This window comes from Convolutriloba macropyga, chromosome 3, assembly GCF_964194025.1.
Source record: "Convolutriloba macropyga chromosome 3, txConMacr16.3, whole genome shotgun sequence".
NCBI classification, from domain to species: Eukaryota; Metazoa; Xenacoelomorpha; order Acoela; family Convolutidae; genus Convolutriloba; species Convolutriloba macropyga.
Window position 1 is genome coordinate 62,014,975 of NC_134470.1, and position 25,313 is coordinate 62,040,287.

Here is a 25,313-nt window from a genome sequence, read left to right on the forward strand (position 1 = left end):
TCAAGGAAGATAATATTGAGGGCCATTTACATCTAAAATACATTTTAGAAAATAGAAGAAAAACAAACAACTTGTTCAAAGACCAGGAATGAAAACAACAAAGGCAGGTTTTAAATTTAGAGCAGAAAGAACCGTAAACAGGAAAGGAAATGGATCAAAAATTCATAAAGTTGGAATTGTATGATAACAACTGAAGGATCAAAGGTTTAACGAAAAAATCAGATCCACAATGAACCGATCCTTCGAAATTTTGTACCCATTTGGCAACCCCTGGATTTTGAGTTTAGTTTGCAACTGGCAAACTGCAGGAAAATACAGTCAGTATTCCAAAACTATTCTTAGGAAGAGATTCCTAAACCTTGATTGAAAACCAAATTCCAAAAACAACAACAACAAAACAAATGGCAAACACAGATCGAGCAGAAGTACAATAGATCAAATAAGATCGTTGTCTGATCTGTTGAACAAAATTAAGATCAAATTGTACAGAACAATCTAGAGGCAAACACTTTTTGTTGCACTTCTTGAATAGAAATTGACCTATTGATTGAAACCAATGGAAATACAGAGCTGTAACCACTCCAATGTATTCTGAGGGGACTTGTGGACATGACTTGTTATATTCTTTTGAACGGGATTCCATGGCTAGAATCGAATCAACTCATATTTTGTAATTGGCGGGTGCGTAGTATCAGATGTTTTTTTCTCTGTTTGTATCTATGGTTTTTCAATTGAAACTGCTGACAATATCGGCTCGAGGATCTCCCTTGATTGGCAATCAATTTGTTGATTTAGCGAGATACAAAAAAACTATCATTGAATCAAAAAGCTCAGAACATTGGTCACTGGAAATTTTATCTTTCATCGGCTAAATCTAAGTTCAATATGAATTTAAGCACAGTGAGATTTAACGAACCTTTAACACGAACAAAATTGTCAAATTTTTATAATCCACAACGAGTGTGGAACGAAAACGAAGACAATTTGCTTTGAGAAAAGTGCTGCCTTATTTTCGTGGCACAGTTAGATCAACTGATGCACTTAAACAATTGTATGATAGACTTTCACTGGGTGTTTATTGGCATGACAGTGCAACAATACCAAAAATACGTCAACAATTCAATGAAAATTTTTAATTGTAAATAAATGCAGAGATTTCTGAGTATCAAAGATTTTTATTTGACTGCCATGATGAAGCAGCAGTGCCTATATTACGTGTTATGCAAAAAAAATTTACAATTCCCAGTGTCAAATATACAAATCTGGACATATGGAGAAAGTCAGCATAATTGGGATCACATTATTTGTAATTTTAATGGTGTTGAATATCATCCAACAAACCAATACCAACAACAACTAAAACAAAAAATTGCTGCTGTTGGAGTTACGTTCACAAAAGGTGCATGAAGAAAAATATTAAAAAAGTCATTCATGGCTGCAGAAATTTTTAATATAAAAGCAACATAGAGAAAATTTATTAACAAAGCGCAATGTTATCAATCAATTTTTTTATTCTCGGAACTTTTTTGATCGGATAGAGACAAACAAAACGTTCTACTTTATTATTGGCTTATATGGAATATTGCAACTTAATAAAAATGCAAAATGTTAATTGAATTAAATTGAATAGTTCGTGAATTAGGAAAATTGGAGCAAAGTAGAACAACTGATTTAATTGCAATGTTAAACAGAAAGTTGGAATTGATTGGGATCCTGTATCAAACCAGCGCCTGAAAGAAATGAAAGTACAATTTTTTAATGGATAGTGATACCACTGAAACCTAAACTACTATTCTTTATTAAAATGTTGTCTTATTTAACATTTTGTCGTAGTTTCCGGATTAACTGTGCTAAAAAAGGCTTCCAAGGTAAATGTCGGACCGCTCTAAGCGGATGAAAATTCAGAAGAAATCTCTAACTGCTTCCTTGATTCCTGTGTCGCTTGTAAAATACATTTTGCCAAAACATAAATGATTGTCTGTGCCTTATTTAATCCTCCACAAAGCAGCGGATATCAACACCCATCTGAAGATCTCCATGAGCTCCCCAAAATTAATGCCGAAACTGAAAGTGTTCATATGTGTGGGGAGATGAATTTCTATGAAATGATTTGGAAATCCACAGCTAGTTCCCACTTTGATGAAGTTTCAATCGTTGGATTGTTTGAAGACGGATTATATTGCCAAGCAGCTGACTTTTCAACGTGATCTTAAAGTTTCTAAGATGTTGCTTTCTGCAGAAACTACTTCCTAACTGCCCAACTTGATCTTGTTTTCTCTGAAGTTCATTATTCCTGGGACCACAGGGCGATTCATCTTTCTTTAGAACGTCCATCAATTAAAGTCAAAACTCCGATTCAAAACGTGGAGGCTTTGGATGTGCTGCTTTTGACGGAATGAATGAGTTAGTCTGCAAAACTATTTTTAGACCCATCAGCCGTAGGAAAATCGATTATTTATGTGAAGAACTTTCTCAGCACTACGACACAATAGTTGAAGTTTTTGGCGCCTCGGAGAATGAGGCATCAACATAGCCTCCCTCCGTGGATCTGAAATACTTCATCGCATCCATTAAAAAAAATAAAGCAAAGAAAAAGGGCTTCGAGTAAAAACCCACCAATTAATGTAAGCAAGCAATGATGAATTTGGAGAGCCTGGTTGTCTACTTTTCTGAACGTGATTGAATTGCTTAGTGGTTTTCAGACACTTGAAGATTTTAAGCACAGCCCAAAGCTTGCCAAATTTTTTTTATCATGAGAAATTGTTGGAGTACAAAACTGCATAGCAAGCAAGTACGCAAATTTTGCTCTACCATCCCGTGATCTCATTTAAGAATATGTTCAATAGAATTAGAAATAGAAAAACAGGTGCTAACAATTCTGTTTGTTTCAGGGAAAATCACCATCAGCATTATGATCTCTTTGATTGTATCCAAATCTTAAAAAAGCAACACAGAAAGAAACACCTCGAAACACATGCACTATCTTGAACACAAGAAGAGCAATCTCAAAAAAAGCAAGTAGAGTTTTGTACTCAACGAAGAGAAACGTGAGCATGAGAGCGAATGTTTTGAAGATCGGCTTGTAAGTTTTTTGATACTATCGGTGATAATTTATGGTTCCCTGATTTGACCAGAACAATGATGAGACCCCTGGAATTTTCCCCAACGAGTTGTTATTTGGATTAGATGAAACAGAGAATGAAACAGGCCTGTGGTTACTTAATCGCATGCCGCTAAAAATGTTTACGCAGATGATTGATTTCCTCAATTTATCTTCATTAATGAAAGAAGTCGAGAGCCATTTACACCTACCGCATATTTTCGAAAACACAGGAAAAGCAAACAACATATTTACAGACCAGGAATGAAGATGACTGAGAACAGAAAACAAATATTAAGGTAAATTAAGAAATACATCTCCCACACACTGGGTGAATTATGACTGGTCTCGGGCCCTCCAAGCACTACGTCTTCGTAAAAAATTCCGTCTTTCTGAAATCTATCAATAAAATGATAATATATACATCAGCTGAAAAATTAAAACAAAAGACAGACAGCATTAGAAAACAATTAACTAATGACGAAAATAGATGAGTCAACCTAACAGCCTCTCATTTCTAATTTTGTGCCTCCTAAAGATACTTGACCCACGAATTCAGAGAATGGAGCTCCTTAGGAGTGCAAAGCTGATTTTTGTCCTCAGATATGATATGATATCAGCGTAGCTGTCCTCTTTTTGCAGAGAGAGCTCTGATGCCAGTTGTTTCAGTGCTTTTAAAGCAGATGGGTCAGCTCCACAAGTGCATGCGAAGACAAACAGACTAAATATTGGTTTTCAACTTGTTCATATTTGTTCTTTTTGATAGATTCATGGTACTTGTCGGCTTAGCTACTGCTTTCAGGTCAAAGTTTTGCCTGCGGATTGAATATATTTACATGAAAATAACTTGTATTTTACAACGTTTCCCGAAGTCCGTTGATCTTGATATCTTATCTTGAATCATTATCAGTTGTCGTTGATTTAAGAGCAAAGGTTTTCGCTTGCAACGGTGGAAGATGAATTTCGATCTTGACATCATGACAAACATCAGTTAATAACTTCGCAATGGAATTGCGAAGTTCATTTTGTCTCTTGTGGGTTAATCCTCCTCTCAGAAAGTGGAGGTTATTTGCCAAAGTGAAGTTTCCGTTGCGTGCGCATAGTGATGGCATCTTCACTGGATTCCATTCAAAGCGAAGGGCACTGCCATCACGAAACTCACTCTTCGTGAGGTCAAAATGATATTGTTTCAATGGCATAGCGTTCAACTAGCTTGATGCTGCCTTTTCACTAGCCAAAAACAAATCTCGTTCTCATTAAGTTGGCTCTTAATTTTCGTCTTTTTTGACTTGATTGCAAGATTTTTCTTTCTTCTTTCATGTTTGATTTGCTGTTGCTTTAGTGTGGCTTCAGTTAGAGATAGAGATAAGAGACTTGACTGATCGTTCAAATTCCATAAAACGGTCTTCAGGTTAAAGGATGTTCAGGCCACTCTCCTTTATTGGCAACAAAAAGTTTGTCAGCTTTTATTTTAGGCGGAATTTTTTTAACTGATTAGATAATAGCTCATCGTTGATTGTTTTCTCAAATTCTTCTAACAGGTCCTCAATATTGGATGTTGTACAAGCTAAGAAAGTCAATTCATTCTGATCCGAGGAAGTGAGCAATTTATAAGATTTTTGACGTGAAATAATAGCATGAACGTCCAGCTTTTTTGAGAACGATTTCTGCTCTTTTAGTGACCTCTCTACATTTTTTTAACTGATTATTAGAACTTATTAGAATACCAAGTACTCTATAACCGTCAACTATTCTCACTTAATCGTGAACAAAAATCTGCTGTGCCATGTGGCATTTCTTAAGATGGCAACCGGAAGCACTACTATGTTTGTTCAAAGAGTCAAAAAGATTTTTCAAATTTTCAAGAGAGCAGACAGCGTTGCCATCGTTCGCATACCACTTTTGAATTGCGAAGCAATCGTCAAGAAGTTCAGTTAAAAGGAATAAAGGCTTTTCCATACATCGACATCGCAAGTGGGTTTCCTTGTGTTGTACCTTCCTTAGGGAATATTGTTTATTTGTTAACAAACAAATTTGATGGTTTACGATATGATTTTTATCTGGAATGATAAAGAGAAGGGCGTAATTTCTCAATATTTGGTGGGCCATTATCACAATTGAGACTATTGAAAGCGTTTTTGGCGTCGATAAATAAGCTTGCCTCCAAGTCTGCGTTTTCAAAGGCAGCTCTATATGAATGAAATGTGTGTTCAATTCCTCAATTTTGAACCATAAATAGTTGCTGATCATCACCTAATATCTTTTACCTCACATTTTAACACATTATTTCTGCTGCAAATTTGCCTGAGGACTGCTCCAATTCCTATGGGTCGTACACCGTGGCATTAATCGAGAACTATTAACCGACAAACTTTATAATTAAAAAAGAAAGTCAAATTAGACGTAGTTATGCCTATTGCTGGTTTAGCAATTGTCATGAATGGATCAGTCAAGGACAAATTAAAGGATGTAGGAAACCTTCGAAGCCGGAAGGGCAATTTCTTCTAAGAGTTTTCTGCGTCTTCAAATCAGACCTTCTAACCATTGAGGCATTGAGTTTTTTAAAATATGGGTTGATGGTATGGTACTTTTTGGATGTTTTTTGTTCAATAGATTTTCGCTCAAACTTGTTTTGCGTGATTCCAGATGTCTCTTGCGTAAGACATCAAGGACTGATTTCTTGTCAACTTTGTCCGTTAAAGAAAGGACACAACCTTTTGCTTCTTCTGTGAGACTTCGATTGGCATTGTGATTTCCTGGTGACAAGTATTTATCAATTTCTTTGTATTCATCAACAGATTATTTTGATTTAGTTCTGCTCATACGTTCCTGGATAGCCTTTGCTTCAAGAAACAGGGAATATATATGCCATTTTATCCATAATAATCTTGCCTAGCGCTTAGTCGGCTACACTTTGCGTGCTGATAGGTAGCGGATGAGTAATACCAAACTAATCCGCCTCTGAGATGGATTGAACAATTTGAGCAGTGACTATAATAGGGGTGTAAATATGGAAGGCGGTTAGTAGTTTGATAGCATATGATTTACTAACGAGTTTTTACTAACGACTAATATGATTTACTAACGACTAATATGATTTACTATAGCATATGATTTACTAAAATGATTAAAAGATAGATCAAAGTATGAGCACACAGTTTGAATGGTTGGAATAACAAAATTACCAATTAGTTCATATAGAGCTTAAATTAGATTATAAATTTGATCATTTATAAAACATTTATTTGAGGAGTCAATATTTTTCGGGCAGGGATGAAGCGAGGATGTAACATTTCAATGATTGTGTTTAAAAATTTTCTCAAATTAAATGAAAAGTCATATGCGCTTGCGTCGTGATCACTAAAACCATCCATTACAGTTGTAGTGTAAAGATTTTGGTCTACAATGTTGAAGATTTCTGGTCAAATTCTCAAGGATAGCACCTCTGAAAGAAAATATCGTCATTTTTGTCTGCTTAGGGTGCAAGAATTTTGTCCGCAATGCTCCTTTGACCAATCTCTTGAAGAAACCTGGAGTTCTCTTCGGCTTGAGTCGCAGTGTCAAACTTCTTCTGAGAAACACTATGGCAGTGCTTGGAGATTAAGTGATCAAACAGATTATTCGAATATATATATATATATATATATATATATATTTAGAAAACAATTAAAAATTTTGATATAAAAACAGAAAATAAACTGTGAGAGCAAACATTGTGAGCTCTCATATATTAGAAGTGACAAGCGGAGTCCATCAGGGAGGACATCCAAGACCGTCGAAATTTTGCATTTTCATGAACGATTTCAATGATTTCCTGCAGGTTTCCGAACTGTTCATCTTTCCGAACAAACAGCGACTACTAAAACTCAACATACTGCCTGTATCATTGTATTTTGAACTACAGAAAAATCTACTCTTCAACGCAATATGTCAAGATATATATATATATATATATATATATATATATATATATAAAGTCTAAGAAAGTCCCTTTTTGAGGGAAGTTGTAAGCTCATTTGCTAGTTTTGTTTAAGGGTTGATGATATAAGTAGAGTGACAGCCACTGAGTGATTCGCTTGTTCACTATTCTAGACGCCTCTATGAACTTGATGAGGGATTGACGGTCATTGTAAGTGAATAGACTTAGCTCTTCAATGTTCTCTGGTCCGTTTTGGTCCCAAAGACGGCAATAGAAAAAATATTGTATCGAGTTTTCCTCAACTGAGCAGCACATACACAGCGATGATGCACACTGACTCAGTCTCCATTTGAATTCTGCAAAAAGAGGGGTGTTATCAAAAACAATATTGCATTTTCTGTTGGCTAGACAAGGATTTTCAAGGATCATGGTGCACTTGTTCTGTGGCAGTCTGGCATCGTTTTTCTGATTTTTCACAGGACAGCAATGTTATCAGGTGAGGACAATCTTCTCAGCCACAAATAATTGACGAAAACATTGACTGACTGAGTACTAAATCCTAGAGCAGGATAGTTAACCGTGACTATTTCAAATCTTCACAAGCAGACATTGGCAGATATATGCAGTTCTTGAAAATCGATCTTAAGATGCGATTCTGATGCACCTGTAGCTCTTTCAAGTGAGACTGTGCTCCAATTGGGGAAGCAAAGATGAGTTGTGGCTGATTAAGGGTTTTGAAAAGGAGCGTCTGAGTGTTAATTGTGAGACCCCATTGTTTCGAGCATTTCCCATGGATCAATTTTCAATTTTTTTGTTCTTTACTGAAAGCATTGTTGAGATGACTCTTGCATGTGAACTCTCTGTCTATGATTAATTTTCGCAACTTAGTGAAATCTTACGTTTTGCATAATTGACCGTTAAGAATGATTGCAGATGGTGTAGGTTCATCTGAATGGAGAGACATTATTTCTCTTTTTGATCCGTTCACTTCCAGTTGAGGCACCAACTTTCTATCGTACTGCACAGATTTCCGAGCTGGTCTGCCAGGTTAGCTGGCAAATCCGCATGAACCGGTACCAAGGCATCGTCTGCATATTTGAACATGTTTTGCGGGCTAATCAAGAATTTTAGGATCGGCGACAAAATGCGTCCCTGAGGCAGACCAATTTGGATTTCGAATTCTTTAGAGCAAAAGGAGTCAATCTGAATGTAAACTTTTCTGTTTGGTTAGAATGTTTCTATGAGCTTCAAAAATTACCAATTACTTTATAGCTTTTTAGTTTATATGGCGGACCGTTGGTCCAAACATTATCAAACTATTTGTCCAGGTCGAGATTTACTAGGGCGCTAGAGTGGCTTTTTTTCAGCTTCCCCGCTTCAAAGTGTTGTCGATACAGTGAGCGAACTGTGTCTCTGCGAGATCTAAAATCTTCCTGGTGTTCTTCAAGAAAGTTATATCTATCGACGTGTTGTCTTAGTCTCTGATTGATCATTTGCTCAAAAACCTTTCCAAAGTGGGAAGCAAACGATAGAGGCCAATAACTGAAGGGGACATCATATGTTTTTTTCCACCTTTTTATGAATGAATATCAATCTAGAGATGTTGCAGGGCCAGGTATTTATCCTGAGGCACATTTTCATGAGTCTTATTAGAATATCTCTAAATCTGGCGCCGACTTTTGCAGCATTTCAGGATGTATCTGATCATTGTCGAAAGAAGAAGAGCGAGAGCAGTTTCTTAAGGCGCTGACAAGTTCGCATTCGGAGAAGCTTTCGGAGACGGGTTTGTTGTCCGTTTAATCAAAGAAGTTGGATGAGGCTACTGCTGCAATGACGTGAGCTTCGTGAACTCCTTTATACGTTTCTTGACGGAGGTGCCTAGCTTCGAAGAACGTTTTCATGAATTCCCCCGCATTTTTGTTGCGTGAGCAGAGATATTTTTCATCGTTGTCTTTTATTGGTCCCAACGTTCCAGCCTTTGGTTTGAAGAATTGGTTATATGCCAATCAATGGTCTTTGCTTCTTCTTCGCTCGAGTTCCACAAGAGTATCCGACAACAACTTCGAGGAGTGTTTGCTACGGAATATCTTGAAGTACTCCCTTGGTTCATCGAGCTTAGCCCCGTTACCTGGGTTGGATTGGTACTTGAATTTTTCCTAAGGTACCGGAGATTGTGACTGGCAATCGTGATTGCGTCGTTCCTGAATGTTTTGCTGTGTTTGTTGGTAGTCTTGAAGGGTATAGAACTATCGGTTGGTTCTCGGATAATTTTTACCAGTTCTGGGCGAAGAGCGGTGGGATCATCTTCTTGTATAATTTCTAGTTTGCTTTTGATAACTTCACGCCATTCTTCCGAGCTAGATTCGTCAATCCATGGTTTTCTTTGAGAAAGGATTTTAGAAGGTCTGCTTCGAACAATTTTGACGAGCTTAACATCTTCATTGGTAGCCAGAAAGAAGGTTTGGCTGGTCATTTTTCCCTAGATCATGCATTGGTCAATGACGCTGTTACCCTTGCAGTCTGTAATTGTGGGCTCACCTTTGTTAGGGATTTTCATACTTGAGTCCAATTTTTTGTCTAATAAAACACCATGGGGTTAGCTGGGGAATCATTCCAGTTAGTATGTCGAGCTTTTAAGTCACCTTGGAAGAGCGCTGAGCTCCACCAATTAGAACGATTCCAAAGAAGTGTGTGAAGTGAGTAATTAGAAGCATGTCAAGCAATCAACTTCAATGACTAAGTATTTTGACTGTAACTTTGTTCATACAAATGAGCGATGTGCTTCTGCTTTACATTATTGTGCTTGAAAACCTGACCTTACCAAATGTCTGTAGTGTTTTGTTCAAACTACCCAAAACTGCCCAAAAACTGACCTGAAGTCGCTTGAAAGAGTGCAACGCGAAGCCATTGATTGGATATGCGGAAAAGATGCCGACTACAAACAGCGACTACTAAAACTCAACATACTGCCTGTATCATTGTATCTTGAACTACAGAATAATCTACTCTTCAACGCAATATGTCCAGATATATATATATATATATATATATATATATATATATATATATATATAAATTCTAAGAAAGTCCCTTTTTGCGGGAAGTTGTCAGCTCATTTGCTAGTTTTGTTTAAGGGTTGATGAAATAAGTAGAGTGACAGCCACTGAGTGATTTGCTTGTTCACTGTTCTAGACGCCTCTATGAACTTGATGAGGGATTGACGGTCATTGTAAGTGAATGGATTGAGCTCTTCAATGTTATCTGGTCCGTATTGGTCCCAAAGATGGCAATAGAAAAAATATTGTATCGAACTTTCCTCAACTGAGCGGCACATACACAGGGATGATGCACACTGACTCAGTCTCCATTTGAATTCTGCAAAAAGAGGGGGTGTAATCAAAAACAATATTGCTTTTTCTGTTGGCTAAACAAGGATTTCCAAGGATCATGGTGCTCTTGTTCTGTGGCAGTCTGGCAGTGTTTTTCTGATCTTTCAGAGGACAGCAATGTTATCAGGTGAGGACAATCTTCTCAGCCAAAAATAATTGACGAAAACATTGACTGACTGAGTACTATATCCTAGAGCAGGATAGTTAACCGTGACTATTTCAAATCTTCACAAGCAGACATTGGCAGATATATGCAGTTCTTGAAAATCGATCTTAAGATGCGATTCTGATGCACTTGTAGCTCTTTCAAGTGAGACTCTGCTCCAATTGGGGAAGCAAAGATGAGTTGTGGCTGATCAATCTTCGTCAGAGCAAAAGGAGTCAATCTGAATGTAAACTTTTCTGTTTCGTTAGAATGTTTCTATGAGATTCAAAAGATTACCAATGACTTTATAGCTTTTTAGTTTATATGGCGGACCGTTGGTCCAAACATTATCAAACTATTTTTCCAGGTCGATTTTTACTAGGGCGCTAGAGTGGCTCTTTTTCAGCTTCCCCGCTTCAAAGTGTTGTCGATACAGTGAGCGAACTGTGTCTCTGCGAGATCTAAAATCTTCCTGGTGTTCTTCAAGAAAGTTATATCTATCGACGTGTTGTATTAGTCTGTGATTGATCATTTGCTCAAAGACTTTTCCAAAGTGGGAAGCAATCGATAGAGGCCAATAACTGAAGGGGACATCATATGTTTTTTTTCCACCTTTTTATGAATGAATATCAATCTAGAGATGTTGCAGGGTCAGGTATTTATCCTGAGGCACATATTCATGAGTTTTATAAGAATATCTATAAATCTGGCGCCAACTTTTGCAGCATTTCAGGATTTATCTGATCATTGTCGAAAGAAGAAGAGCGAGAGCAGTTTCTTAAGGCGCTGACAAGTTCGCATTCGGAGAAGCTTTCGGAGACGGAATCGTTGTCCGTTTAATCAAAGAAGTTGGATGAGGCTACTGCTGCAATGACGTGAGCTTTTTCAGCTTTGGGGCCTCCACATACTCTTGTGCTCTTCTGAGCTGAGACAGCCATATTTCTAACAACGTTACTGAATTTGGGGGAATATACACCAATGCGGCTAGCATTTTGACACTTTTAAACGAGACGATGACCCAAACACTGTCAACCTCAGGTATTTCCAGTTCTACAATCCGAGTGTATGAGATATTCTCCAACATCAAAATAGCAACGCCTCTATCATCGTGGGATCCTTCGGCAATGTAGTTATCAAAAGTACTTTTCTCAAAAAAAGTCTTCGTTTCGTTGAGAAAACAAAGAGAGTGATTCATACCGGTCAGGTATTTGTGTAGGCTACTTTATTGTGATCACTCAGTCGGTTTATATTCAGTTTCAAAACCTTACATTCATTACCAGCCGTCTTTTCCGATATGGAGTCGATTCATCAGTTTTTGAATATGGTTGGGCAGGGTTGTACCTCGCAATGAATTTAAGTTTGATATACGTTTCAGGTATGAGGGGCAACGAGTTGAATCAACTTCGCGATTACCGTTGCAGTTAGCACAATTACGTGAATTCTCTTTTTGATCACAGCTTTTGAGGTTGTGGTTGCCCGAGCAATGCCCACATTGAGGTGTTGACGTGCAGTTTTTGCTAATATGTCCAACGCATTGGCACTTAAAAAATCGTACGACTTGTATCAAACGTTGTAAAAAATCATTGGACTTTAAAAAAAACTTTGGATGAAGATGCCTATTCTGATCGCCCTTTCAGCGTCGTTGAAGTTTTTGGCAACTAACTTTAACGGTTTCTAGTTTAGTTCCGTCTTTTCTGATGAACCTGGATGCTTCTATGCCTACAAAATTGTTCGTGATGATTTTTTCAATTTCGGAGTCTTCGAGTTCATTTGGTACGCTTTTGATTAGCAGGCGAAGTATTGGTTTTTGTGGTCGACTGCTTTTTTGACGAGCATTTCAGAGCCGAGGAAGTTATTTTTCCAAGAAGTGCAAACTTCGTCCGCTTCGTCCTTCGTGAAGACCTCTAGATGCGTGTTACTTCAAACCATTGTGATTTCCTGGTGACAAGTGTTTATCGATTTCTTTGTATTAATCAACAGATCATTTTGCTTTAGTTCTGCTCATACGTTCCTGGATAGCCTTTGTTTTAAGAAACAGGTAATCTATATCCCATTTTATCCATTGATCTAGTTGTCTTGTTTTGATTTTGTTGTTTGGGGAGTCATGCTCCGTTCTTGCTTTTGCAAGAATGAGACGAAGCATCGCCATTGCGCCGTTAATTGCCAATTCCTCATTAGAATCATTTAAAGTGGCTGACAGGATTTCATTCAAGGTGTCGGTGAAATTAAGACCTGCCTTGCTTCATGGCAGCGTAAGATTGCATTCCGTTGACCAATTTGTTTGTAGGTGTTCTTCACAAGCTTTTTTTGCTTTTCTCGAAGTTCAGCCAGTAACTGCTGGGTTTGAGACATGCCTCCAAACAAATTAGCAATGTCTGGCTTTCAACCGCTGCATTGCGTAGAGTTGATTCCTCTGCGGAGATTAGAATTGCTTTCGTTTTGCAGCTTATGCAGCGGAAGTTCTCATAATGTTCTTGCCTAGCGCTTACTCGGCTACACTTAGCGTGCAGATAAGTAGCGGATGAGTAACACCAAACCAGTCCGCCTCTGAGATGGATTGAACAATTTGAGCAGTGACTATAATAGAGGTGTAAATATGGAAGGCGGTTAGTAGTTTGATAACATATGATTTACTAACGAGTTGAGAATTCAAACATGCGGGTTACATAACAAGAAAACCATGACTACCATTGATAGAGAAATGTATACCATCTTTACAGAAGTGATTAAAAGATAGATCAAAGTATGAGCACACGGTTTGAATGGTTAGAATAACAAAACTACTAATTAATTCATATAGAGCTTAAATTAGATTATAAATTTGATTATTTATAAAACAATTATTTGAGGAGTCAATATTTTTGGGGCAGGGTTGAAGCGAGGATGTCACTTTTCAATGATTGTGTTTAAAAATTTTCTCAAATTAAATGAAAAGTCATATGCGCTTGCGTCGTGATCACTAAAACCATCCATTACAGTTGTAGTGTAAAGATTTTGGTCTACAATGTTGAAGATTTCTGGTCAAATTCTCAAGGATAGCACCTCTGAAAGAAAATATCGTCATTTTTGTCTGCTTAGGGTGCAAGAATTTTGTCCGCAATGCTCCTTTGACCAATCTCTTGAAGAAACCTGGAGTTCTCTTCGGCTTGAGTCGCAGTGTCAAAATTCTTCTAAGAAACACTATGGCAGTGCTTGGAGATTAAGTGATCAAACAGATTATTCGAATATATATACTTAGAAAACAATTGAAAATTTTGATATAAAAACAGAAAATAAACTGTGAGAGTAAACAATGTGAGCTCTGATATTTTAGAAGTGACAATTGGAGTACATCAGGGAGCACATCCAGGACCGTCGAAATTTTGCATTTTCATGAACGATGTCAATGATTTCCCGCTTTTTCCGATTTGTTCATCTTTGCTGATTTTGAAGTGTTTAGCCTTGGACAAGACACAGAAATTCATGATGAATTTGATGAAGTTGAATAGTGTGTTGATGTCAATAAAAAGCGTTTGGCAATGGAAAAATGCTAGAAGACAAATTATCGAAGTTGAAATTGTAACTTCAAGCTGCCTATTCAGCAATTGAATAAATCAAAAAATTTACAGATTTAGGCATCATTGGGGCAAACGACTTGACGTGGAAATCTCATACAGAGGAGCGGCTCAGGAAATCCAACAAAGCTTTATACTCATGGAAAAGGAACGCGTTCAAGGTGGAGATCTGGATAAAGCTAGGCCTATACAGTTCCACTCTTTATCAAAGAATGCGCTGAGCTCCACCAATTAGAACGATTCCAAAGAAGTGTGTGAAGTGAGTAATTAGAAGCATGTCAAGCAATCAACTTCAATTACTAAATATTTTGCCTGTAACTTTGTTCATACAAATGAGCGATGTGCTTCTGCTTTACATTATTGTGCATGAAAACCTGACCTTACCAAATGTCTGTAATGTTTTGTTCAAACTACCCAAAACTGCCCAAAAACTGACCTGAAGTCGCTTGAAAGAGTTCAACGCGAAGCCTTTGATTGGATATGCGGGAAAGTTGGCGACTACAAACAGCGACTACTAAAACCCAACATACTGCCTGTATCGTTGTATCTTGAACTACACAATATTCTACTCTTCAACGCGATATGTCAAGATATATATATATATATATATATATATATATATATATATATATATATATATATATACATACTTATATATATATATATATACGTATATATATATATATATATATATATATATATATATATATATATATATATATAGAGTCTAAGAATGTCTGTTTTTGCGGGAAGTTGTTAGCTCATTTGCTAGTTTTGTTTAAGGGTTGATGAAATAAGTAGAGTGACAGCCACTGAGTGATTTTCTTGTTCACTGTCCTAGACGACTCTATGAACTTGATGAGGGATTGACGGTCATTGTAAGTAAATAGATTGAGCTTTTCAATGCTCCTTGGTCCGTATTGGTCCCAGAGACGGCAATAGAATAAATATTGTATCGAGTTTTCCTCAACTGAGCAGCACACACACAGGGATGATGCATACTGACTCAGTCTCGATTTGAAATCTGAAAAAGAGGGGTGTTATCAAAAACATTATTGCATTTTTTGTTGGCTAAACAAGGATTTCCAAAGATCATGGTTCTCTTGTTCTGTGGCAGTCTGGCATTGTTTAATTGAATTTTCCCAGGACTGTAAAGTTATCAGGTGAGGACAATTTTCTCAGCCACAAATCATTGATGAAAACATTGACTGACTGAGTACTATATCCTAGAGCAGGATAGTTAACCGTGACTATTACAAATCTTCACAAGCAGACATTGGCAGATATATGCAGTTCTTGAAAATAGATCTTAAGATGCAATTCTGATGCACTTGTAGCTCTTTCAAGTGAGAATGTGCTCAAATTGGGGAAGCAAAGATGAGTTGTGGCTGATTAAGGGTTTTGAAAAGGAGCGTCTGAGTGTTAATTGTGAGACCCCATTGTTTCGAGCATTTCCCATGGATCAATTTTCAACTTTTCTGTTCTTTACTGAAAGCATTGTCGAGATGATTCTTGCATGTCAACTCTCTGTCTATGATTAATCCTAGTAACTTAGTGAAATCTTTCGTTTGGCATAATTGACCGTTAAGAATGATTGCAGATGGTATAGGTTCATCTGTATGGAGAGGCATTGTTTCTCTTTTTGATTCGTTCACTTCCAGTTGAAGCAGCAACTTTCTACCGTACTGCACAGATTTCCGAGCTGGTCTGCCAGGTTAGCTGGCAAATCCGCTTGAACCGGTACCAAGGTATCGTCAGCATATTTGAACACCTTGTGTGGGCTAATCAAGAATTTTAGGATCGGCGACAAAGAAGCATCCCTGAGGCATACCAATTTGGATTTCGAAATCGTCAGAGCAAAAGGAGTCAATCTGAATGTAAATTTTTCTGTTTCGTTAGAATGTTTCCATGAGGTTCAAAAGATTACCAATGACTTTATAGCTTTTTAGTTTATATGGAGGACCGTTGGTCCAAACATTATCAAACAATTTTTCCAGGTCGATTTTTACTAGAGCGCTAGAGTGGCTATTTTTCAGCTTCCCCGCTTCAACGTGTTGTTGGTACAGTGAGCGAACTGTGCCTCTGCGAGATCTAAAATGTTCCTGATGTTCTTCAAGAAAATTATATCTATTGACGTGTTGTCTTAGTCTGTGATCGATCATTTGCTCAAAAACCTTTCCAAAGTAAGAAGCAATCGATAGAAGCCAATAACTGGAGGGGGCATCATATGATTTTTTTCACCTTTTTTAATGAATATCAATCTAGAGATGTTGCAGGGCCAGTTATTTATCCTGAGGCACATATTCATGAGTCTTATTAGGATCTCTCTAAATCTGGCGCCGACTTTTGCAGCATTTTAGGATGTATCTGATCATTGTCAAAAGAAGAAGAGCGAGAGCAGTTTCTTAAGGCGCTGACAAGTTAGCATTCGGAGAAGCTTTTGGAGACGGGATCGTTGTCCGTTTAATCAAAGAAGTTGGATGAGGCTACTGCTGCAATGACGTGAGCTTCTTGAACTCCTTTGAACGTTTCTTGACGGAGGTGCTTAGCTTCAAAGAACGTTTTCATGAATTCCCCCGCATTTCTGTTGCGTGAGCAGAGTTATTTTTCATTGCTGTCTTTTATTGGTCCCAACGTTCCAGCCTTTGGTTTGAAGAATCGGTTATATGCCCATCAATGGTCTTTGCTTTTTCTTTGCTCGAGTTCCACAAGAGTATCCGACAACTACTTCGAGGAGTGTTTGCTACGGAACATCTTGAAGTACTCCTTTGCTTCATCGAGCTTAGCCCCGTTACCTGAGTTAGAGTGGTACTTGACCTTTTCCTAAGGTACCGGAGATTGTGACTGGCAATCGTGATTGCGTCGTTCCTGAATGTTTTGCTGTGTTTGTTGGTAGTCTTGAAGGGTATAGAACTATCGGTTTGTTCTTGGATAATTTTTACCAGTTTTGGCCAGAGAGCGGAGGGACCATCTTCTTGTATAGTTTCTGGTTTGCTTTTGATAACTTTACGCCATTCTTCCGAGTTAGCTTCGTCAATCCATGGTTTTCTTTGAGAAAGTAGGATATTAGAAGGTCTGCTTCAAACGACTTTGACGAGCTTAACATCTTGATTGGTAGCCAGAAAGAAGGTTTGGTTGGTCATTTTTCCCGCGATCAGGCATTGGTCAATGACGTTGTTACCGTTGTAGTCTGTAATTGTGGGCTCAATTTTGTTGGGGATTTTCACACTTTCGTCAAATTTTTTGTGAATTAAAACACCATGGGGTTAGCTGTGGAATCATTCCAGTTAGTATGTCGAGCTTTTAAGTCACCTAGGAAGAGAAGCCATTTCAGCTTATAGGCCTCCACATACTCTTGTGCTCTTCTGAGCTGAGACAGCCATATTTCTAGCACCGTTACAGAACTGGGGGAATAGACAACATTGTGGCTAGCATTTTGATACTTTTAAACAAGACGATGACCCAAACACTGTCAACCTCAGGTATTTCCAGTTCTACAATCCGAGTGTATGAGATATTCTCCAACATCAAAATAGCAACGCCTCTATCATCGTGGGATCCTTCGGCAATGTAGTTATCAAAAGTATTTTTCTCAAAAAAAGTCTTCGTTTCGTTGAGAAAACAAAGAGAGTGATTCATACCGGTCAGGTATTTGTGCAGACTACTTTAAAGTGATCACTCGGTTGGTTTATATTCAGTTTCAAAGCCTTACATTCATTACCAGCCCTCCTTTTGGATATGGAGTCGATTCACTAGTTTTTGGTCATGGTTTGGCAGGGTTGTACCTCGCAATGAATTTAAGTTTGATATACATTTCAGGTATGAGGGGCAACGAGTCGAATCAACTTCGCGATTACCGTTGCAGTTAGCACAATTAGGTGGACTATCTTTTTGATCACAGCTTTTGAGGTTGTGGTTGCCCGAGCAATGCCCACATTGAGGTGTTGACTTGCAGTTTTTGCTAACATGTCCAACGCATTGGCACTTAAAAAATCGTACGACTTGTATCAAACGTTGTAAAAAAAATCATTGGACTTTAAAAAAAAGCTTTGGATGAAGATGCCTATTCTGACCGCCTTTTCAGCGTCGTTGAAGTTTTTGGCAACTAACTTTAACGGTTTCTAGTTTAGTTCCGTCTTTTCTGATGAACCTGGAAGCTTTCATGCCTACAAAATTGTTCGTGATGATTTTTTTAATTTCGGAGTCTTCGAGTTCATTTGGTACGCTTTTGATTAGCAGGCGAAGTATTGGTTTTTGTGGTCGACTGCTTTTTTGACGAGCATTTCAGAGCCGAGGAAGTTATTTTTCCAAGAAGTGCAAACTTCGTCCGCTTCGTCTTTCGTGAAGACCTCTAGATGTATGTTACTTCGAACCGTGTGAAACGCAAACACTAGTCTCTTGAGAGGGAAATGTTTATCAAAGTCGTTTTTGATAGCAACACTGTTTTCGTGTGTGTTTTGGACATGATTAGGACTTTCGACAGTCTCTTATTACTGGTTTGTCTACCAGTGCTGTTTTTGTTGCGGCTTGAGCAGCTACAGCGGCATCAACATTCGTTTTCTCCTGAAAAGTGGGCTTCGCATCTATTTGGGTTTGAAGGGCTTGTATCGTGGTAGTCATGTCTTTGACTTGATTCTGCATTTCCAGTATTTTGGCATTGTCGCCATATTGTTGATCTACAAGAGCATTAAGTTTATGGATCAGAAGCTTGAATTGGTCTTGTTGTATGAAATTAGCTGTTTGGGAGTCGCAGTTTTTGCAAATCCATTGTGCCGAGCCGTATTTTTCTAGAGGAGGTAGATCAGCAGCGTCAAAATTGAAACGAGAACAATGTAGCCACTCTTGGCATATAAGACAAATAGCAAGGTTGTTGATTCTGTCGAGCTTTTTCCGACATTTTTGGCATTTATCCTCAGAAGTTGAAATTAGATTGATCCCTTCATGGTGAATACCGCACCCTCACCGGCAAAGGCAACCTCGGGATAACTATATCCTTTTATCTTTACAGGAAAAGGAGAGAAAACGCAATTAGCCTTGTGAGAGTTGTTTCTTTTTGCGGAGTCTAGACTTCTTGGACTTCTCGTTCTTCCTAGCGACACCTTGTTGGGTCTGCCTATTCCTGGGTTGATTTTTCTGGATGAGATTTTTAAGTTGTGTAATCTTCTGAGGATAATAGAGCTGAGTTTGTGTTCGATGGTGATTGCCTGGTGAGTGTCTGAAGTTCTTCACAAACGCACGGTTTGTCGGGATCCTCTTAGGCAGCAGGTGTATTCTGACCCGAATCACTAAAATTTTTGTTGATTGAAGTGCCGTTAGAACAGTTGGGTCCAACTAACTGTGCAGATAAACAATCGTTATGATGTTTGTCCTCAGGCGTGTCAGGTCTTTACCGAGAGACTACGGTGTAGGGTTTCTGTGATGGTTTCTTAGGATGGCGCGAGACAGAGTTATTGACACAATCGTTCCAGGTAAATATTTTTTCATTGGAAGATTTGATGTATTGTTCTGATGTCTGGTTAGGTTTGCATTTAGTGTGGAAGATAAGACAGCTGACAATTGTAGAATGTTGCTTAATTGCTCGTTTGAAATCAATAGTGATGTCTTGGCTTCTGTCTTTAATAAGATAATTCAAGGAGCTAGCTCCTGGCAAAATAACCATCAAGGAACGAACTTACTAAACAAAATAGAGGATAGAAATTTGAAGCATAGAAGGTTGGGAATGTAGGCAGTGATGAAGTCCCACTTGTTGCGACAGACCAATAGAACAGCCCCAGAGACCAGACAGTCCTGATCGTTCGAGTAGCGATACTCGTGAAGTATGGTTATGTACAATCACCACAGTCCATCTATGAAACTATTTGATAAGTTTATCAAAACAATTAGCTCCAGACAAGTATGCTCTAGATTCGAACGACAAACTTAAATCCAGATCAGCAGAAACGCGGCAAAACAAAAACTTCGAATTTCCTTTTAAAGACTGAAGAAGACCGGTAAAAATTTTTGGACACGGACTGCGCGACTTATGAGTAACCTAAACAAGCACATACCTGAAAATGAATAAACGAAATCAAGACCGGCAAAGATGTAGCACGAATTCTCCTGTAACCCTGCCAATAAAATTGTGCCAGCTGAAAACTGAAGGTTGAATTTCACCCCTGGTCTCGTCCTAAAGCCTATCTACTAGCACTAGTACATGAATTGAGAAAGCTAGCGTTAATATTATCGTTTTTCCTAATTGATGTTTCTTCTTTTAAAGTCGGTGGTCTGGGTTTCAGTCGAGTGCATGATTTGGATGTACAATTAGATGAAGATTAGCATTACAAGTCCTAATGGTAAAGAAAAGCTTAAATGGAAACAGTCAATAGCTTGGCTTCTGAACATCAGCAAATTCAGACGCTGACTGCCAATGGAAGCACAATTCAATATGTTACAGATGGCAATCCGGAGCAGGCCGCTGTAGCTGTACTTCAAGCTGTTTTTGGAACAACAGCACCCTTGTTGCCTGCGTCATCTGCAGGCAATGTGAGTAGTAATGCTCCAGGAGTTTCAGACATATCACAGAGCAACACGGCTGGTGGCGGAATGATGTCTAATCAAAACCAGACCGGAACCGAGTACTTTTATGAGTCACTTTTGTCAAATGGTGTTGGAAGTAATATGGCACCTTCACCCACATCGCCTCAAGCGGCTCTTAGTTTAGCGACTACAACAGGCTCCATGTCTCAATCATCATTGCCTACGCAAATTGTGGCTCAGAGTGGCAACACGTTCCTAGTTCAAAGTAATAACATTGACGCAGAATCAGCACCAATAACACATACAACCCGTGCCTCTCCAATTACGGTGAGTTGGACCTGTTAGATAGTTGTGATAAAAATCACGGCAAAGAGAATTACAATAAAGCATTAAAGGTTGGCTCAAGTTCTTTAGAGCATAAAGTTGCTCAAAATATTGCAGATCAGACAGACGATGTTCGATAAACTTTGAAATATTTTGATAAATTTATCGAACATCGTGTCTCTGATCTAGAGCGAGATGTTCGTTTTTTTAATGATATCACCTTCTGAAAAAAAAAGCAAAATTAAGAAATGGCCCTCCCCAACAGTGGGTGAATATTGGCTGGTTCGGGGCCTTCCCAGCACTGCGTCTTCGTAAAGCATTTCGTATTTTTCAAATCTATCAATAAAATGAAAATTTTACACATCAGCTGAAAAAATGTAAAACAAAGGAGAGAACTCTTGAAATTTTTACGCAGAAGATTTCAAAACATTGTCAATTTAAAGATTTCAGCTGCAAACAGAACTAACGAGGAACTGCATAAACAAAATGTCTCGAGCTATTGATAAATGTGTCAAGTTACAATTTCGAGGTACAAACCCGGGTGTAAGGCTCGCGGGGTGTGTTCTACCTGATTCAACTGTCAAGGACCTTGGAATATTGATCAACACGAACCTAAACTGGAGCGAGCACATGGAGAACAGGCGCGACTGCAAACTTTTGTGAAGCTAGGCCTGTATGAATCTTTGATACCACCAGGTGTAAATGGTGGCTCCTTTTGTATTGATCTGACTAGAACAATGATGAAAGCCCAGGATTCCTTCCAAAGAGTTGATAAGTAGATCACAGGAAACAGGGAATGATACAGACCTGTGATTAATAACCTAGAAGGTTATTAAACCCTAAAGAATCGAAGGTCTAACGAAGAGGATCTTATCTATAATGCATATCCTTCAGCAAAATATCTCACTTGGCAACCCTTTCACTGGGCAGTCTGTATGTGACTGTCAAAACTGCAGGGAAATACGACCAGCATTCTAAATCAACTATACGTGAAAGATCCCATCAATTTTTGTTAAAAATCCGAACAACAAACAGCTAATGGCGAAAGTTGATGCGTCAAACTGACATCCTAACTCCTTCAACAAGCTAACTTAGACATTAGCAATTTTTCGCCGCCTAAGTGTCCTAGAGCTCCGAATGCAGATGATGAGGCTCCTTAAGGAGAGCGAAGCTGATTTTTTGTCCCTAGATATGAAATGTCAGCGTAGCTACCCTCTTTCGCGCAGAGAGCTTAGATGCCAGTTGTTTCAGCGCTTCTGAAGCTAATGAGCCAGGCCCACCAGTGAATGCGAAGACAAGTGGACAAAACGCTAATTTCTCAAGATGAATTATTCTTTGTTAATATGTTCCATTTTACAGATGCTCTTTTTCGATGCTCGTATGCTTCGCTCTTGCTTTCGGGGCAATTTTGCTAGCAGATTTAACACTTTCACTCAGATGGGGTTCATTGTTGCTTTTGCTTGGCGTCGAGCAGGGATAATTAGAGCGGAATTGAACTGTTGAACTAATCGTTCGTATTAAAAAGGGTCTTAGGTTTAAGGACGTTTAGGCAACTCTCCTTTATCGACAATGAGAAGATAGTCCGGTATTTTTTATTGGTTTTAGGAAAATCTGCTGTGTTCAAAAAGAAGATGAAAAGATTATTCAGAAGGTAATAACATGGCACTTGAAAGCTGGATCAGGTTTTTTCAACTAGTAAAAAGATTTTTTCAGTTATCAAGTGGGCCGACAATTTCGCCATCGTCCGCGTACCACTTTTGATATGAGAAGCAATCCAGAAGTTCAGTTGAAGGTAGTATGGCAATCAAATAAATCAAAATTGCAAGGGGGTGACCTTGAGTTGTACATTCCTGAGAGAGGTTTGTTGATAAACAAAATTGATGGTTCACTATGTGAGCTACATATGGAATGATAGAGGGAAAGGCATAATTTCAATGTGTCTTAGAGTAAGATCACGGTTAAGACTATTAAAAGCTTTTTGCGCTAATAGGCAAGATCGCTTGCTAATCTTTTTTATTGAAACCAGCTCAACGAATAATTGGAATGTTTACATTCGCCTTTGACAATTTTGACCCATACTTTTTAAAATAACCCAACTCACTTTACAATAGTTCATCCAGCAATTCGGCTGAGAACTTTCCCAGTTCCTATCAGTCGTACACCGTGGCATTTATCAAGAGCTATCAGCCTACCTGAATTATAGGCAAGAAGGAACGTCAAATGAGCAATTGATAGGCCTATAGCTAGTTTTGTCATGGTTTTGCATAAAGCAGTCGAGCACGCCTTTAAGGATGTCAGAATCTTTAGCTAGCATCAAGACTAGAAGGACCATGGCTTCCATGCGTTTTCGTGGCAGATTTTCTAGCCATTGAGGCATTGGTTCTTCATATATCAACTGATGGAATGAGAATTCTTTCGGTTTTACATACCAATGAGCTTTTCTTTGCACTAATGAGAGAATTTGAGAAAACTAAGTATGGAAGGCAAGCACCGTTTTTAAACCTGCCTTCTTGAGCTAATTGTTTGAACTTTTTTTATAATCATAGATGGTCAAAGTTTCCAAATGTTTTTACCTTTATAAATTGCCTCGCATTTTTTTTCTTTTCGTCAGCTCAGTTTCTTATCTGTTTCTATGACATAGGAAACCAAGTAAGTATATTTTGTCTTTTTCGATATTCTTCATGCTATGCTCTGGACTCTATCCACAATTCTGTTTGCAATACCTCCTGTCACTTAATCTTCATCTTTTTAATGTCTTTTTTGCGTCATTTTGAAACATCTATGTTTTTTTAATTGCCGTAAAAAATGCAAACATTATTATTCGGGCTCTTTCATGGCTGAATAAGAAGCATCTTAGGGTTTTCTCCTCCGCCACTTGAAAAGGAATAGAAATTCAATGTTGATCTATTTTTTGTGACTCGAAGTGTGGCTGTGGCGCTCCGCTGTTTTAAAAGCAATGGAGCAAACAAATAAACAGGAATTCATTTGTGGAAGTGTGAAAAACTGCTTCGATGAACAATTTCTGAGAGAGCAAAGGAAAAATAATGATTGTTTTGTTTATAAACCTTTTCTTAAAAGAGCAAAAAAGTAAGAAAAAAATCGCTTTGACGTCTTGGTTTTCGATTGTTAAATTGCTCTCATTTTAACAATCGCAGCTTAGCTTAATTAGTGACAGGAAATTGCGCTGAAATTGATTATTTTGCTTTAAATCATGCATTGTAAAATTACCTCTAAAAATTAGTTGAAGCCCCGTAGGTAATCACCCCCGCTGAAGCAAGTTTTAAATAACAACACACCAGCTGGTAGTTGAGCAATTCGTCCGACTTTAGTGGGTTATGCTTAAACTATATTAGAACTGTATTTGGACAATTGTTTTTTTTTCGAATTTTTTGTTTCAGCAAATGCCATTTTTATATAGTATCGTTCTTCATAACAACACAATTTGTAATTGTGGTCCATAAAAACGCTGGGAGAGAGAATAGATGCGTTTTTTTACGGCTTAAGTTGTTCATTTTCTGGGCGTTTGCTAGTTTTGTTATAGTTTTTAAAACAAATTTGGGGCTCCCAGATGCAAATCTGTTCTTCTTTTGCATGTTTGCTTGAAATAATTGTTTCAAGATTTTTGCCGAAAAGTTTTTGATTAGTTAAGAATTTTATTAATAGCCGCACAGCGATAGCTGAGGCTATTATTGGCCTTCTCTTGGTTTTTTTTTTTTTTATTTCGTCGTCATGATTTTTGTTACGACCATATGACGTCACAGCCATTTTTTGTTCATTCGTTCATGCAATTACAACTGAATTGCATGTGTTACGTCATTTTTCGCTCTTAGTGGAGCGAGTTTTTTTGTTCATGCGCGTGATTAAATTTTTGGTCACACTTGACTTACCTCACTCTCAAAAATGACTTCCTCACTTTGAAATTGACTTTTATTTACTTTAATTCAAAGAGATAAGGTCAAATGGGTGTGTATCACTCTAAATGAAGCTTATTTGAGATCAGCTAATAGAGGCAGCAATAACTTATACAGATTTTTAATCAAAATATAACAGATCAGCCTTCAATGAAAAGACGAATTTTTTTGGTCTGTCTTTTTTACTGTTTTTTTTTAGACTGCCGATCTACGAATCTATTGCGGCTATTTTCTGGCAATCTGCCAGCTATGTTTGATATTTCTTTTTCATGCCTTTGCTTACTGATTGATTAGGTTTGTGTTGATTTAAAGTTTTATTTAGGAAATGTGGTGAAATTTAACCAAGTTGTGGCCTGACTATGTTTAGTTTATCTTGACGTTTTCTGAATTGTTTTTATGACATGTTTTTTTCCTGTAAACCGAATGTGGAAACGCTTAAGTGACTTCTGTTTCTA

The 25,313-nt window shown here is 38.0% G+C and overlaps 2 protein-coding genes across 2 annotated transcripts in view; one reads left to right on the forward strand and one right to left on the reverse strand.

Annotated features, from left to right (window-relative positions):
- The window catches only part of LOC142336337 (uncharacterized), a 115,645-nt gene that overhangs the window by 58,832 nt on the left and 31,500 nt on the right, over positions 1 to 25,313 (reverse strand). The gene's annotated exons all lie outside the window — the stretch shown is intronic.
- The window catches only part of LOC142336336 (uncharacterized), a 71,562-nt gene continuing 66,606 nt past the window's right edge, over positions 20,358 to 25,313 (forward strand). The window contains exon 1 of the mRNA XM_075385093.1: positions 20,358 to 20,950. Coding sequence (XP_075241208.1) covers positions 20,456 to 20,950 — 495 coding nt within the window. The 5' untranslated portion in view covers positions 20,358 to 20,455. The remainder of the gene's footprint in view (positions 20,951 to 25,313) is intronic.